The sequence below is a fragment of the Mesocricetus auratus genome, unplaced genomic scaffold (assembly GCF_017639785.1).
Source record: "Mesocricetus auratus isolate SY011 unplaced genomic scaffold, BCM_Maur_2.0 Super-Scaffold_100010, whole genome shotgun sequence".
NCBI lineage: Eukaryota > Metazoa > Chordata > Mammalia > Rodentia > Cricetidae > Mesocricetus > Mesocricetus auratus.
The window spans coordinates 27,882,059-27,899,115 of NW_024429194.1; the positions used below are offsets into that span (position 1 = coordinate 27,882,059).

Below are 17,057 nucleotides of genomic sequence, written 5' to 3' on the forward strand. Positions count from 1 at the left end.
CTGTATTTGCTTCTACATTGTGGATTTTCCTTGTTGTTTGGATTTTGTTTTTCTTCTTGAGACAGGGTCTCACTATGTAGTCCTGGTTGGCCTGGCACTTGTTTCATGGACCAGGCTGTCACTGAACTAAGAGAAACCTCACCTGCCTCTGTCTCAACAAATGCTGGTATAAAATGTATGCACCACCACCAGCTATATTTTGTATTTTTAAACAATAGAATCAAAAATTTGACACCCCCTTTTTCTACTATATATGTCTAACTGTTGCAGAACCTACAGTAGAGGGCAAAAAGGACCAAAAACATGTTTTCCATTCCCTTTCATTAGTAGATAGTTTGTTGCTCTATAATCAGAAGCACAGGCTTGGAATGTTGCAAACCAAAATAGATGCTTCAGGAGCTTGAGGAAGAAGAATGAGGAGGCTTCCTACAAATTTTTTTAAAACTCTGAACTTGTTAGAAAGTGCATGTCCTAGTGCTAAAGAACATAAGGAATGTGCTCGCCAATTTCTGTGTAACAAATTGTTTAGTGAGAATCTAATCATTCACCACATAATTCTTTCATTTCCATTCACAACACCCTAGGATTTTTAAGTCTAAACTATAGACTCCCTGGATCCCATATCAATTGCCTTTTTTCTCATGACTCCTCTCTTCTTCATGTGTGGCTCATCCACTCTATGCTTGCAACCATTCCTAAGATCTCTAGTACAGGCCTGAAGTTCTGCTGAATCTCATTGGTTGCAAACCTGTAATTCCCACTGTCTCCTGGACCTTCACTTATATATGCAAGCATGTTTCCAGATTAGCAGTCAGAATTCAATGACCAACTCTGGCTTATTACTTGCTCAACATCTCACATATACTACCTATTTCTCTGGTAATGGTCTTCTTGTCACTCAAACTTTAAATCATCGTGGGATGCTCCATAATATAAGACAGACTACATTTTGTATCTTAAAATAAAGGCTAGCAATTATTTGGTATATAATGTTCAAAACCTAATTATGGTGTGGTAGTTAAGTGCCTAAGGTTTCTCAAGTTCATTTTCCCATTATGTCTACTAGGTGGAAGCCTTTACTGAGCAAGAGAAAGGTTTTGCTCCATCCAGGGAAGGTCCTTTCCACTTCAGTCAGGAGTTGATCTCAGAGTTGATCTTCTGATCTCAATTCTCACCAGTTGGATGAAACTGAAAAAGTCAACCTTCAGTTTTCAACCCATGGCTGTGGAAAAAAATATGTAAGGAAAGCAAAGCAGAGCTATGAACTCTGAGAACAGGGTGGCATCCAGGAAAACTTGTAGAAAATCTATATCTACACACTTCTAAGTTCAATAGCAAAAGTACCAATAATGCCCACATGGAAAACTGTTAACTTGTGTTTTATGGTGAGTTTCCAGTTAACGCATGGGGTCCTTTAGAAGCTCATTTACATCAGTTGATTCCCAATAAATGGCCTTCAGTTCTTTACACTAAACACATTTGTGTATGTGTGTGGCCTGTAGGTTTTCAGATTCTACTACAAAGTATGTCATTTTCTTTCTCCCATCTTGGTGAACCTCTAGAAATTACTATCTTCTCCACCAAAGCACCTGATTATTCTTTCCAAAGTCAATGTCTTCCAGAAAGAATTCACTTGTTTCTATTTCACATATTATTTTGTACATCAATTTGCCTGAACTAAGAGATCTAAGATCATTGGTAAAATATGCTTTTAAACTCTGTAAGGGATGATGAGTATTTGAATCAATAGATGTTCACCAACATGGGTAAGCATCATGCCATCCATTGAGGGTCTGAAAGGAGAAGGACAGATCACATCCCTTCTCTCTTCTTGAGGTGGGACTTCCAATTTCTTCCATGTTTGGACATTGACACAGTGGTTTTTAAGTCTCTGAACTCAGACTGTGGCTTGTGCCATCGACACTGTGTTTGATCTTCACTACCCGACATGGGCTTTCTTGGACCATCAACTTTCAAATAGCAGGTCTGTTTCTTCCAAGCTTCCATAGTGATGTAAAGATATCCCTCATAACAAATCTCTTTGTACAGGCATATCTATTGGTTTTGTTTCTTTGGACACAACTGACTAAAATAAGTATTACATTACAATGATATAATTATCTATCAATAGATGGTTAAGAACCAATCAGTGTAAGGATTTTACTGGTCATTATGATCCCTGACACTAGGATGCTGGCTGTTGCATCACAGGTAGTCAGATAATAATTTATGTTTTTATTAAACATGTCTATTTTCTGAATATATCATTCACATACTTTAGGTAGAAGTTGTACAATTTTAGATGAGTCTATGATAATACTAATATTCTGTAAATTAGTTATCAGCCTTAGCTGGTAAGTGTTGTCTACTATTTTTATTTATATATTTTGTTTTTGAAAAAAATGTACATGCAGTGTTAATTTCACTTCTATTTGTTATTATAAAATACCATGACAAAAGCCACTCTGAGGGGAAAGAGTTTATTTTAGCTCACAATACCAGGCCTGCAGGAACTTGAAGCAGCCAGTGACAACCACAGTTAAGAGAGAATTAATGCATGCATGCTGACTACCCAGCTCATTTGATCCACTCACAAAATACTCAGGGCCCGAACCAAGGAATGGTGCTACCTGTAGTGGGTTGAATCTTCCCATATCAATTAATGTAGTTAGGATAATCTCCCACAGGCATGACCACAATGAAACTGATCTAGACAATCCCTACGTGATAACTTTTCTCGGTGATTCTATAATATATCCAATTGACAAGGAAGAGTAATCATCACGTATAACTATCGCCATTTTTACTTTAATATAAAAATCTTTTAGAATTTCTGCACAAGCATCAAGTTTTTCTTCTGTTAGTTTTTAACTTGAGCTGAAATGTAATTACTTCATAGTGTACATGGGATGGCCCCACCATCTAGCTTTACCTAATGTTCTAAATCTGGGTAGCTAGGGCTAGGTCTTTTCCCAGAAACATCCCTCCCCAAGCCCAAGATCATTGGCCTCCTGTATTTTAACTTACCCATATCAGAGAGTACACAGGTTAACTAAGTGTAAATTGCTTTCCTTGACAAATATCAAAGTCAAAAAGAACATGAAAGGATTGGTCTTTTCTTCAGAGACCTAGTATTCTTTCAGAACAGAAATCTGAAAACTGCAGGAGGTTCCTTGATTATTCACTGTTTATTTTAACTGACAGCTCTCTGTGAGTCCAACATGTAGATGAATCAAATCAAAGCAAACATATGCTGTTTTACAAAATTGATGTTTAATATTACTTATCTGTTAACCATGCAGAATTGCATTGCCTGTTTTAATCTGGAGCTATGAAATTGAAAGGTACATTAATGTTTTCTCTTTTGCTTTGGGTTTGAGAACTTCATGCCATGTCACATGCCAGTGATTGTGTGATACAAAATAGCTTCTCCCTCTTGTGCCTTCAGATTGTTATTGTTATATTTCTATCCTGTGCTTTACTTCTGATCAAATTTCCCTAAAATAGCCTTTTAAGAAAAAGAAACACAGACACGGAGTCATTCAGTTCCACAAATTGAAGTGGCTTTAGTTCAGGCCTATAGTCACTTTTGAAGACATTTAGTACTAAGTTTTTCTAGCTGTACACTACCACATGACAGAGCTTCAAGAAGCACTTTTTTTCCTTGCCATCCCTGTGAGTAGTGGCCCCGTGATGTGCTGCAATGAGTCAACCCGTGTCTGTGCGTTTCTAGGGTGGTGGTCTGAGTGGAGGCAGACTGGCCTGAGGCAATGGTTGCCTAAGTGATACCTACCTACATAAGACTACACTGAGAGAGCCATCTGGAAGGACAGGGGCCTGCTTACCTGAACTGTGATTTCCTGCCAACAAGGTGGGGCTCACGGAGCATCTGCCCATTCTGCTGGTGACCACAGGTGGACCGGGTGTTCCATCCCATTCTTGAGCTTTCCTTGGCTCTCTGGAAGAAGCTGCTCCGTGATGGCCTCTCTCTTTGCTGTCCAACTTTGGTAACGGCTCCGTGCTGTGGCTTCGAACTTTCAGCTCCTCAGTGGATTCTGTGCATTAGCAAAATTACTTGTTATTCGAGAATTAAATTCTCCCTGAAATCCTTCTTAGAAACTCGAATGTCTTTCTAAAGTGCTCGTAAGATGTTGTGGAAAACAGAGTTGTACTGGGGACCCCGGTTTTTAAAGTATGTCAGAGAAATGGGTCCCATGAGGGATTTTCTTTTTCTCCAAGATGTGGGTATGTTAGTATCACCAGAAAGAAAATAGTTTTCTCTTTTGATATATAATACCTCAATGAACCTTAACTCTTCTTTATTACCTCCCCCCTTGGTCTCACCTTTAAGGAATTCTCTTATGGGGTGTATTGCATTCCTTCCTACTTTCTATTCTCTCACATTTCCTTTACTGCACTGTGGCATGAATCCAACCCAATTATTCTCCAGTACTGCTTTTCTAAACATATAGTAGATTTATTAGCTGAAATATTTCCCACACTTCCCAATGATTGGCCAATCTTCTACCACTTGTTTTTATGTATTCAATTCTATCAGTTTCACAGATCCTTCCTTTATTTGCATCTATTTCTGGGTCAAACCCCTTTTCTCTGTCATTGTAATTTTCTTTTTTGACACATACTTTACAAACTGGTCATCTCTAAGACAGTAGCTGAGACACTGTCCTAATTCACTATAGATTCTTTGTATGACTTTTATTCTTCTGGTTCCAACAAAAGTCTCTTCTAATTACTAATGATTTCCAAAACTTTTCATCAAAAGCAAGACTGTTCTCCTTAGTTTATATTCATTATCCAATGATTGCCTTATAGATAACACAAATTTAATATTTCAGGTACTGCACAGATATTTCTCACTCACCTAATGGCTCTTCCTGACCATGCATTCATCCATGATAAGAGATTGTTGTTGTCTTTGACTGCTAAAGCTCAAATTCAAATCTATCAGTCAGAAAAGTCTACTGACTGTTTCTGAAACTTTTCTCCACCCTTCTCTACTTAGTAGCAAGTCTACCTCAAGAACCCCAGTTCAAGCTGTTGAATGAATTATCTCTCTTGAATTGTCACACATGGCTTCCTTGACTTTGTCTTTGATATCCAAGGTACAAGTCACAACATACATTTATAATACAAACATGGTCATAATATTCACCTGACAAGAACACTCTGAGGAGTTTCCAGTTCACAAAACAATAGCCAAGTTACTTATTAGAGTCTGCAATATTGGCCTTCCCTGTCTCTCTAACATAACTCTCTCATAATCATTGTAACCAAGGAACAGTGTCAAAATGGTCATAGCTCCTGTCACCCTCTTCCTCTCCTGAGCAAAACAATGATGCCTTCTACAAATTCAAGCTATGCTCTGGCTACACTTAAATCTTGTCTTTAATTGAGCAAATGAACTAATGCTGGGTGACATCAGTGTCTTCTAAAATGGTACCACTGCCATGGTCGTACCTTCTGGTCATCTGTATCGTAACATAGCATGCTGTCTTTCCACATGTTTACTTTGCCCCCAAACCCCTAATTCTAGAAAGTCTCATGCTTTGGTTTATTTGGACTGGTCTTCCTATCAGCAAACACCCTGTTTAATAAGCATTTTACTTAATTGACCTAGCAAGTTTGTCAGCTTTACCATCAGTTTTCCTCTATCTTTAATATTTCTAATTTAACCAGAGAATCAAGTGACAGTGAATGTAATAAAGGGGCATGATATTGGTAGTGTTTTTTATCTGATAATTTGATAATAATAATGATAGTAATAATAATATAAAAGTCATCAAATTAGAAGTATAATCCATATCTAAGATTTTTGATAAACAAACAGTAATAATTTTAGTAAAATTTATTTTTGTTTTCTTATCTTTTAAATTTAGCTTCCAATGTTCCTCAGCTTTTAACAGCTTAAACACAAATGTGATGTTCACTTTCTCATTATCTTGCTGTATGGGCAAAAGAGCAGGCTTCTGTGTATTGAGCAGTAATGGTCAGGGTTGTGAGGGCCTCACAGGGCTCCACTTGGCAGTGTTAGCAAGCAGTAATTGTAGACAGAAAAAGGAAGTGGTAGACAGAAATAGCCCAGTTGGTTATAGTGCCTGATTTGGAAGTGCAGTGGCTGTTTCAGCCTGTGATTGGCTGCAATGATTGGTCAACACTCTGCTATTTGTTACAAGGAGAAGCTGTTAAGTAAGGGCAAGGGCACAGTTTGTTTACACAGTGATTATAAAGAAGCACCTGTGGGCCAGTTTAATTTCACATTTTTGCCATTTTGCTCTCTCATTCCTCTCCTTGTTTTAAGACTCTGCCAAATGGAAGCCCTGAATAAACAGACTTTCTGTTCTCGCTGATCTACTCTTCTTTTATTTTCATACTGCTCTAGCCCCTTCCAGCTATATAAATATAGGGATTATGCTTTATGCGATGAACAAACCAGAAAGGTGGTCTGATCCAATCAGAAAGAGATCAGACCTCTAAAGACACCTGTTAAAAAGTTAGGTTACAGTTACACTGAACACAAATATGAGAAGACACAATATTTTAATGATAACATCCTTAAAACATACACATTAGGACAAGAACGTTTAACCGACACTTGCTATTCAGTACCCTGAGACAAATGGAATGAGATCAGCAGCAGACATGATCAACAGAGGCCATTCCCCAGCTGTTTCTCCACACTCTCAAAGAAAAGGCAACTCTGGCTTCTGAACGTTACCTCCTCAAATGTAAGGGCCCATTTGTTTCACATGAATTTCTCTTCCACAGTTTAACTCTACTACTTGCGTATCTGTGCTGTCATCTGCTTATGAAGTAAGACTCCTCTCCTCCCATCTATCTCTTTTGTCCTTCCTGTATCTCTCTGACACTTTCTCTTTAATAGCTTGCACATAAACAAGAACTACTGGAGTTGGAACAAGCCCAAATATAAATAAATAGATAAAGAACTCAAATTCAAAGCTGTGTCCAATACTGTTCTCTCAGACATAATTTTAAATATGGAAGGAGATTTGTGTGAAGGAATCTCCATCAAATTTGGTTTCTTTATTCTTATTCTTATCACACCTCAGATATCAGTGACTTAATCATTTAGTCCTCAAGCCCCAACTATTTAAAAGCCCAATTTTGTTTAGAAACAAAAAGGAAAAATGTTTCTCTTCTTTGTGTTTTCTCTGTAAGTGCCAAGGGTTAGTTTAAGGTAATTTTGCAGGTGTATTTAGAGAAACGTGAACAAAGTTTCAAAGAGTCTACACTGTTCAGGCTTAAATCTGTGTACCTTTATGTATGCTTTTCCATTAGAAAGCAGAGATGTTTAAGAACTGCTTTCAAAACTACATAAGTTTACTCAATAAAATAATGATATAACTCTTCAAAATAACTGTCAACAATGTAGAAAGAGGAAAAACTGGATTAAGAACTAATTGGTCGGACAATTAGATTTAAAACTATAAAATTAAGCAATACTTTGGGTTCAAAGAAATCTACTTAGGTAGTAAAGACAATTACCCATATCCAAATATTTTGAAAGCAGTTTTGAATTTAGTAACATAAACTATCCACAAGATCCTGTTATATCATGTGGAAACTTTCTTCAGATTTATAGTGTCTCATTGCCTATGTAGCAGCTCCCATTTGTAGATAGGTAAGGACTGTGTTTTGCACAATCTATTCATCTCACAGACAATCATGCTAACAGTGAGTGAGTGACTGAGAAAGAATAGATATTTATTTCTTATATTTCTACAACATGAAAGTCCATGACAGGAAGGCTCACAACTAGCAAGGGCTTTCAATGTGTCACCATCCCTTGACAGAAGGTTGAAGGGAAAGAGAATAAGCAAGGAAGTGGGAGGGAGAGATGGGAGAAGGGAAGGAGAGAGGAAGTAAATGAAAGGAGAGGGAAGGCCACAGACATTAATAGATAAGCAAGCTCATCTTTTATAGGAAATACATTTGCATGATAATTAATCTCTTCCTGTGACATACCATTAATCCATTCACAGGAGAAAGTCTCAAGGCCTCACGCATCATTAATACTGATAGAGGATTTAGTAAGGGACACATGTCAATCACAGAAGTGGCTTATTTCTGAAGCAATTCAGAACCAACTTCTTTCTGTTTTCTTAGATAAACACCCCGGTGAATCCACAGTGAGGTTGCATGTCTCCTTTTGGTCATGTCTTCCTTATAACACAAATGAATTCCCATTCTCTCTGTGACCCTAACCTGAACTCTAATTGCATGTTATTGTGTCTTTCAAAAACAGTGCTGTGTAGAGCTGATCACTGCCAGACAGAGACAGTTTACCTGCAAGTCTAGACAAGCACTGGGTCCTTTTGTGACCTTCTGTCATATCATTTCCTGAATCTCTAGGAGGACAGGGCAAAAGGTCTTCTGTCTCCACAATCAAAGGGCAGTGGGATGAGGGGGAAATTTTCATTCATCATTGTTACTTCATTTTTATGTGAACCCTGTCATTTGGGGTCAGTTTTGACATCCTACAGAGGCCTTCTCTTCAACACACACACACACACACACACACACACACACACACACACAGTCATTTGCAAATCTGATCATTTTAAATAAAATTGAAACTCCAAATTTTTAAAGAAAGTACACAGTATAAAATCTCAGTATCAAGAAGAGGCATACTGAAGCAGGGTTTAGTAGGCACCAAAGCCTGATGGATTTTTTTAAAAGATGGGGTCTAATGTAACAGGGTTTATGAGATGCTGGAGGGAGACAGAACCTGCAGCTTTATGCTATGAAAGTACTCCACCAGCTGAGCTCCACTGCTAGCCAAACTTTAATCCTCTGAAACATTATAGCACCCCAAAGTGCTTCTGTAACTTGCCCAAGCTCACACATGACAATTGGTAAAATCTTACAAAGAACCAGGGTGCTCATGCCCCCCACTTAGCTCAGCACACTGGAACTCTGCTGCTGACTTACAAGTCAATTGCTCTTTTCTCACGGGTGCAATGAAATCAATTTATCAATCATGTTTACTTTCCCAGGAACTTTTACTTATCCTTCTGCTAGGATCAAGTTTGTGCTGAAAAATTCTTCAGGTGTCCAAGCCAATGACTTAAGCCAGTAATAGTTACAGAGACATCTCCATCAAGCTATCTGTATCTAAAAATCATTCACAAGATCAGCAAGCAGCACGGAGTATTAAACTATTATGGCAAAGCTTGCATCAAGAAAGCCCAAGAGAGTAGGACAGAGAAACAACTTACTGGAAGACTGCCACTTACAGTTGCCTTTGTGTTGATAGGATGAAAGCTAAAAATGATCTCTGGGTTGATGCTACTCACAAAATCCACTTGCCCCTCTCTCTCTGGCCATCAAGCTAACCAACCTCTTACTCCTTGCAGTAAGAGAGAGTAATATAACCATGCTCTAGCCAGTAGTAGGTGGGAACTGGTGACTGCTCATTCAAGTTGTGCTCATAGCTGTCCCCATAGCATATTCAGGCTCTTGCTTCTCTTGCATAATGAATTTGTTGAGGTCTTGAGAACTGTTAGACCCTGTACTTGGAAATCCCCCGTTAACAGAGACTCATCTTTCAATCCATTAATTGTCACCTCATCTTCAATAAAATCTTGGTTGGAAACATGCATGACCCAAGGTTCTACTGCATGGCATTAAACCATAAATTTTGGAGGGGTTGTTATTTTTGCAGCATTTGAACTATCTGAGCACAGATTTTTTAAACATATTAGTTCACACTTCCCCCTCTATAAAAACCAGTCTAAATGTAAGATTGCTTAATTTATAAGGAAGGAAAAGATTTTATAGATATACTGACAGAAAAATTAAGGAGGAAAAATCTTAGCTAAGTTGTCAAATAAATCTCAAAAGTTTTGGCTAGCAAAATGATATTTGCAGCACAAACTTAATTTAGAACCCAGAAACCCAAAGAATTGGAGAGAATTGACTCCCCAAAGTTATCCTCTGCCCTCTTCACACATGACATGACATGCGGACATGCATTCAAACATGCTCTCACCGTACTAAATAGAAAGCTGAATTCCTCAACCTTGTTATCCTCCTTGCTTTAATTCTAGGAAAACTCCTTTATGAAATGTACAATCTTTAGTGAATACTTAAGAATTATTTTAAATACCATGGTTTTAGTAAATTTATATCCAATATAGATTAGGTAATCACCCATATGTTTTACATATATTATTCACATGAATTTGAATGGGGATGGCAGCACACCCAAATTTTCATCGTTTTCTATTCAGACTAGCAACTAATAATTATATTAGAAAGAAGTTAAGTAAGACTATTTTCTGTAGTGACAAAGGTCAATATAAGATTCTTAGAAAATACTCCAAAGAAAATATTAAACATTTCAACATGAAATAATTTCAACATAAGTCACATATTAAAGAAAAAATAAGTGTAAGCTAGTTCCCTTCCCTCCCTATGCTGGTGTGAAATTGAGATGATTTACAGTTGATACTCTCCTCCATTATGTAATCCCCGGGACTCTGAGGAAATAATATTGACCATATTTTAGATTTCCCAAATAAAATGATAAGCTTGAAACAAAAATTTTTCTAAAGATCCTTCTAAGTATCACACGTGTGTGTCTCTTTGACAGTTCTAGAGGAAAGCAAAATGACCAAGGTTTCCTTCCCTATCTCTGCTTAAAATTACACCTCTAAAAGCTCCATCTTTCTGAACATTTTCAAGCCAGGCACTCTGATTTTAAGCAGTAAGACAATGAACTGACATGGTGACCACCATTGTAAAGGGACTCTCTGAGACAGAAGCAATTACATGAAGTAAGACAGAAGTCAAGTTCTGATAAGATTCACAAGCAGACCATGATCATTGCAATGTGACTACATCATCTGCATTTTAATGATGAGGAAACCAAAGCCTACGCAGATATGTTACCAAAAACTGACTGGTGAGCAGTTAACTCCCTTTCTATTGCACTTTGATAATGAAGTGAGAGGTCTGTCAAGCCTAGGGTCTGTGCCCATCACACTACATGAACCTCCTCTTTTCTACACTGATTCTGCTCTTGGCTGGACACAGAACTTCCTGCATGAATAGTTCTGAGAGAACTGCCACATCCTTAACTACGCTTTCCCCCAGAAAGCCAGTGCTGTATGAGAATCAATACACAGGCACACAAAAAGTAGGTAAGCCAAAACTTGGGAAATGTCTAGCCACATCAAATAGCACAGGCCAGACTTTCAACCGTCAGGTAAAAGGGCAGAGGTTTAGGATCCACAATACATTCACTTCCTGATGAAAATAAGCTGCATGTGGGAAGAGTAGTATCTGAGCTGACATATAAATAAACTACAGATTTTATATTTACTTAAGTTTTAAGAAACTGGGGCTGGACAGTGGTGGTGTAGGCCTTTAATCCTAGCAGTTAGTAGGAAAGGCAGGGAGATCTCTACGAGTTTGAAGTCAGCCTGACTTACAGAGTGAGTTCAAGGACAGCCTCCAAAGTTATAGAAAAACCCTGTCTCAAAAAAGAAAAGAAAGAAAGGTAGAAAGAAAGGAAGAAAGAAAGAGAAAGATACAGAAAAAACAGGGTAAGGTAATATAACATTGCTCTTAGAGGAAATTTTAACCAGGAGGCAAAATCCATCAAAAAGGGGACATAAGAAGTTAACCAAGTCAGAGGTTCATGATTATGCCTGCTTTATCTCTGCTTTCATAAAACCCACAGAAGTCTAGACGTTCCTGCCCAAACATGAGTGTTCCACCAAGTTCTAACACATCCTTTTGCAAAGGGTTGGATAGTCCTGATGCTGAGATACTGAACTACTAAAGGTTTACTGGTGTTTCATCTTTATAAACAACTTTTAGGGTTTGTATTTAAGGTAGGTAAATGTGTGGCTATCTGTCAAGAGAAGAATTTCTCTTTGGAGATAGGATTCATGGGAACCTAAGTACTTTTCAGAAGTCGTGTTTTATGTGCACATCTCCCTAGTAATGCCAATTATGTTTCAAACTACAAAGATAAGTTTGTTCTAATGAGGTTTTAAAACGATTACATGTTTTCTTGTCATGAACAGAATATGGATGATTTTATAAAAATAATGTATTTCCTAAAGGCATAAAATCCCACACCCAGAGTCTACAAGAAATGAAGCAAAACCCTGGAAAAGTAGACATGAACAGATTTTTTTAAAAATGTCTATAATTTTGATTATTCTTCAAAACATTCCTCTTCATTTGAAGAGTTTCTTCTTAGTAATATCATGAGAAAAACAATACAGTAATTATCTATTACAAGGAATTCAAACATAGGTATTTTGATAAAGAAAAACATGGAATTCTATTGATGCAGCTACATTTTCTCTTTTTGTCTATTTTTAAGTGATCAAAGCAGAAGAATCCTTTGAACAGTAGGAGATGAAGAGAATGACTAGGGCAAGAAAGGCAGGACTCCATTAGAGGGGATTTTTCAAAGCTAGAAAGACTTTGGTGATGGGAGATGATTTTATATATCACCAAGCTTGAGTTATTCTATTGGAAATTACTAGTAAGTACTCATGAATCAAAACCAAGGTTTCTATTGCAGAGGTTATTACAATATAATTTAGAAATGGCCTAAATATTCTTAGTGGATATAAAACTGGTATAAGTTAATACCTGCAACCAGGGAGCTGTGTGTAAAGAGTCAACACCCCTTGGGTATTTTGATGTTGGGAGTCCCACCCACAGCATAGTATAGGAACAGTGATTCAGAATTGTCTTTGGAGTTATAAGCACCTGAGTACCAGCTTAGAATTAGCCTCTAACTAACTCTCAGGTCATGGGCTACACTGTCCTCTTCGGAGTACCCATGTTCTTATCTGGAGGCATTTAGATTCAAGGGTCTTCAAGGCCAGCAACTCCAGGATAAGTGCTAGACTATGATCTACATTAGACACTCTGGTTTCTTACTGCTTATTAAAGGCTTGGGGGATAATTTTTTTTAAGCTCTTCATGCGTCAGCCACAATTAAATTGAAATTTCAAGAGTTGGTCCTCAGAATGGTGTTTTAAAAACATTTTTGTTATTTCTAATATGAAGAGTCAGTGTCACTGTTGAAAATTATGGAAATTTTTATAACTGCTTAAAATAATTTGGATTGTTAACTTGGTTAGGTCCTTACTCTTTTATAGCTTTACCTAGTTTTGAATCAATTTATCCTAATTATCCTCTTTTTCTTAAGTGAAGGGAAAAAGTAAAAAAATAATATAGGGCCTTATCTATTTTCACATTTTTAAGAGTATTTTAGGAAAAGGTACAGGAAGAGAAAAAATGTTTGAGTACTACAAAATTGAAGATAATTTATATAGCTCATTTATTTTCTGTTATGATTACCCCCAACTTCTTATAAAAGGAAATATCAGGTTGTCAAATCTAAGAACACACAAATTCACACAGTGATGTGGCTGGTTTCTGATTTTTCATTGGTTGCTTCAGCTATGCTATCTCATAAAGGAAAAGGTAGACAGCACTGTTACATCAATGACAACCATGAGGAGATAAAATATGTAGTTGACCTAAGAAAGCCAAGGAAAAACCTCACTTAATATTTCTTAATGTTTTCAGCCTTGCATACCTATGCAATATTTAAAAAGAAAGATCATAGTTCAATTTATTTTTAATTTTTGAAGGAAAAGCAATATTTTTCCACTGTTAAGTGGAAAGTGTTGGTAGTTGAATGTATGCACAGGTGTGAATACCTCTAATTAAGACTCAAATCATTTTAACAGACAGATGGAAAAACCCTCCATCCTAAAAGAATTAGAAACATTTAAGCACTAAAAATATTAATTTATGAGAAGAAAAATATCATTTCTATTATTCCTGAAAGATGTGGCTCTGAAAATACAGTCATAAATGTTTCTGATGCAAACATCAAATGCAAAGGAGAATTGCACCCTGCCATAACAGATAAGAGGAGCATTTAATATCTGCCAATGCAAAGAAACAACTGAGTATTACTGCAATCACAATTACCAATGTCCATTCATACAAAAATTTTCACAAAATTGAAACAATGACTCCTCCAAAGATAATAAAACTGATGGGTGCAGCACTGAATGTACATAGAACAGTTTTTTTTTGTTTTTTTGAGACAGGGTTTCTTTGTGGCTTTGGAGGCTGTCCTGGAACTAGCTCTTGTAGACCAGGCTGACCTCGAACTCACAGAGATCCGCCTGCCTCTGCCTCCCGAGTGCTGGGATTAAAGGCGTGTGCCACCAGTGCCCGGCCTGTTTTTTTCCCCTAATTTCAACTTACCTAGTCTCTAGAAAAAAATGTTTGGAGAGAGTAAGGGTGTTTTAGAAACATTGCAAGACAATATAAAACATATCAGAACATCTAAGGGAAGAAATGCACATATATATTATATTAGGGCATGTGTGAACTGGTTTTGGTTTTCCTCCACAATGGGATATTTTCAGTAAAACTGAAATCGTGCCATTAGAATTAGAAAGCTACATTGGGAGAAAGAGAGTCAGACTCCTTTCCAAGGTGTTCAGTCTTAACTCTGCTCATCTTCTTTCCTGTGCCTATTTGTGTAACAGTGACTATGTCTGCCATGGTTTCCCACAGAAAAGTGACATCTCTGTTACAAATGTAACTCCAATCTTCATTTCATTATTTAAAATTGTCTTACATCTTACATTGTGACACTCAAAGAAAACATAAGAGAAAATTCTAAGTGACAGTTGAGGACAATTTTTTTACACTTTTTTATTATATATTTAAATTAGAATCTAGAATCTGAGTTGAGGACAATTTTTAATTTAACACTAAAGCAAAGCAACAAAATCAAAAGTAAATGAATTAAAATAATTAAAACTAAAAAAATGCATGAGTCAACGGGTGCCATAAGCAGAATGAAAGTACAGTCTATGGAATGGGAGGCAATAGTTACAAGCTAAGTGTCTAAAGGATTAATGCCACACTAGGATCTGGGAGGATGGCTTAGTGAATAAGAGCACTTGAAGTGCAACTGGGAGACACATGGTCAAATTCCTAGCACTCATGTCAAAAGTTTTACATGACCATGGATGCCTGAAACAATGCTGGGAAGCAGAGGCAGGGCTCTTTGGAAACTAGACAACCAACATACCTCAAACAGAGATTCTTGTTCAATGAAAGACGCTATTCTGAGGGAATAAGGAAGAAAGTAGAAAAGAAAAACGCCCCACGTCCCCTGCCTTCTGCATACCTGGATTATGTGTAGAAATTTTACAGCTCATTATTAAGCTCAAATACTCAAACCATACAGCATTAAATGGAAAATATCTTGGTCATATATTCCTCTGAAGATAATATGTCAATTATCTTCAAAGGCTAATAAATGCATAGAAAATGATCAGCATTATTAATCATATGGAAATACAAGTCAAACCTGACACATAAAGCTTCATGACCATTAAGATTTCTATAAAAAAATAAAAAGCTTTGCCTAGAGCATAGAGGAAGCAGAACTATTATACATTACTGGTGAGAACAAAAAAATAGTAGTTATTTCAGAAAACTCTGGCAGTTCCTCAAAAAAAATCCAACAACAGAGAATTATTACAGACCTAGAAACTACTTCTATACTCTAAAACAGAAACCCCAGGCCCAGTCAGATAATTATACACCCATGTTCATCATAGCATTGGTAACATAAGGTAGAGTGGAAGCATTCCAAAGAAGCAGTGATGAACAAATGGATAAGAGTGCTATAAGTATGGGCCTTAAAAACAAAGAAACTCTGGAGGGTTCAGCCTTGAAGACATTGAGCTGAGCGAAGTATTCCTGGCTCAGAAGGAAAATAATGTATGCTTTATTTCTATGAGTCAGCCAAAGTAGTTCAAGAAACCAGAACAGCAATTGGAATGGTGTCGAGGAAAGATCAGGGGCTATTATTCTGTGGAATATTTTTTAGTTTGTAAAGGAGAAGAAGAAGAAGAGAAAGAGGAAGAGGAAGAGGAAGAAGAAGAAGAGAGAAAAGTAATTTACTAAATGTTATCCAATTATATTACTAAAATCATAAGTTGAACATTACATAGATTTTACCACAGTAAATAAATACTTATGTTTGTACTTTTGTGGGTCTTAGGATTGGCATGAACAAATGGGAAGCAGTAGCTGATTCCTAACTCTAATGTTTGCCTTTTATCTTTAATAGAAATTTCTGAATCTTTGAATGGTTCTCATCATAGATATGCCTAGTGACTGAATTTACACTCCTTTTCCCGTCAGTCTCTCAGTTGAGATTAATGTCTGTGAAGTTTAGCATGAGGCACTATCTCCAGGATCTAGGTCCAAGAGTTCACATTAACCATCTGTGTGGGTCCACATTAACCCTTGTTGGGTGCCTACATGCTCCTTTATGGGAGAGCCTCTGTTCATATGTAGACTCTGTGTTCCTCAGTTCAGGAAGGACCATGACTTATCCATCTTGTTCCTAGTCTGATGGCCTTGGGACACTAAGTATCTAAAGGCCTTGTTCTGATGAGTCAATCCTGTTTTGCCTCCAATATAGTTGCATGAAAGGAGCAGAGGGTCTAGGCTATTGTTCTCCTCCAGCCTCAGACCCAGCGTTTGTTTACTAGAAACCACCTCATATGTAGCTGAACTCACAACTCCTTGGGGTCTCATAACTGTGGCATGACCTCACTTCCCTGTCTCCACACCTACAGTAGCCTTCTCTGCTGTGAGAGTAACAAAAAGGAAGGGAAGTCAGAGGGATGGGAAGAGGGAGAAAAAAGGGGGAAGTAATGAGAGGAGAGGAGGAAGGAAGGAGACAGGGAGGAGAGAAGAAATGATAACTGAAGCCCAAGGAAACATATTACACGCCAACCCAGATTACGAGAGCTGGATTCCTTAAATGTCAGCTACTCACAGTTTCTGAAGCCCTCCATTGATTTCACAGGGAACTAGGTCAGGGCTGCTTTTAACTGGGGAAGCAGCATCGTGCAGGTTTCATTTTACTGCGAGGAGTGGATATTAAAAATTAATGTGTAACACAAGCTTCTGCTTAATTAGCCTCTGGATAA

General features: G+C 37.4%; 1 protein-coding gene across 3 annotated transcripts in view; it reads right to left on the reverse strand.

The window, feature by feature from the left end:
• Positions 1-17,057, reverse strand: part of Nyap2 (neuronal tyrosine-phosphorylated phosphoinositide-3-kinase adaptor 2) — a 238,955-nt gene that overhangs the window by 57,300 nt on the left and 164,598 nt on the right. For all 3 annotated transcript variants that reach the window (XM_021234357.2, XM_005082514.3, XM_040753228.1), the window contains one exon: positions 3,846-4,055. In XM_021234357.2, the coding sequence (XP_021090016.2) occupies positions 3,846-4,055 (210 nt within the window). The remainder of the gene's footprint in view (positions 1-3,845; positions 4,056-17,057) is intronic.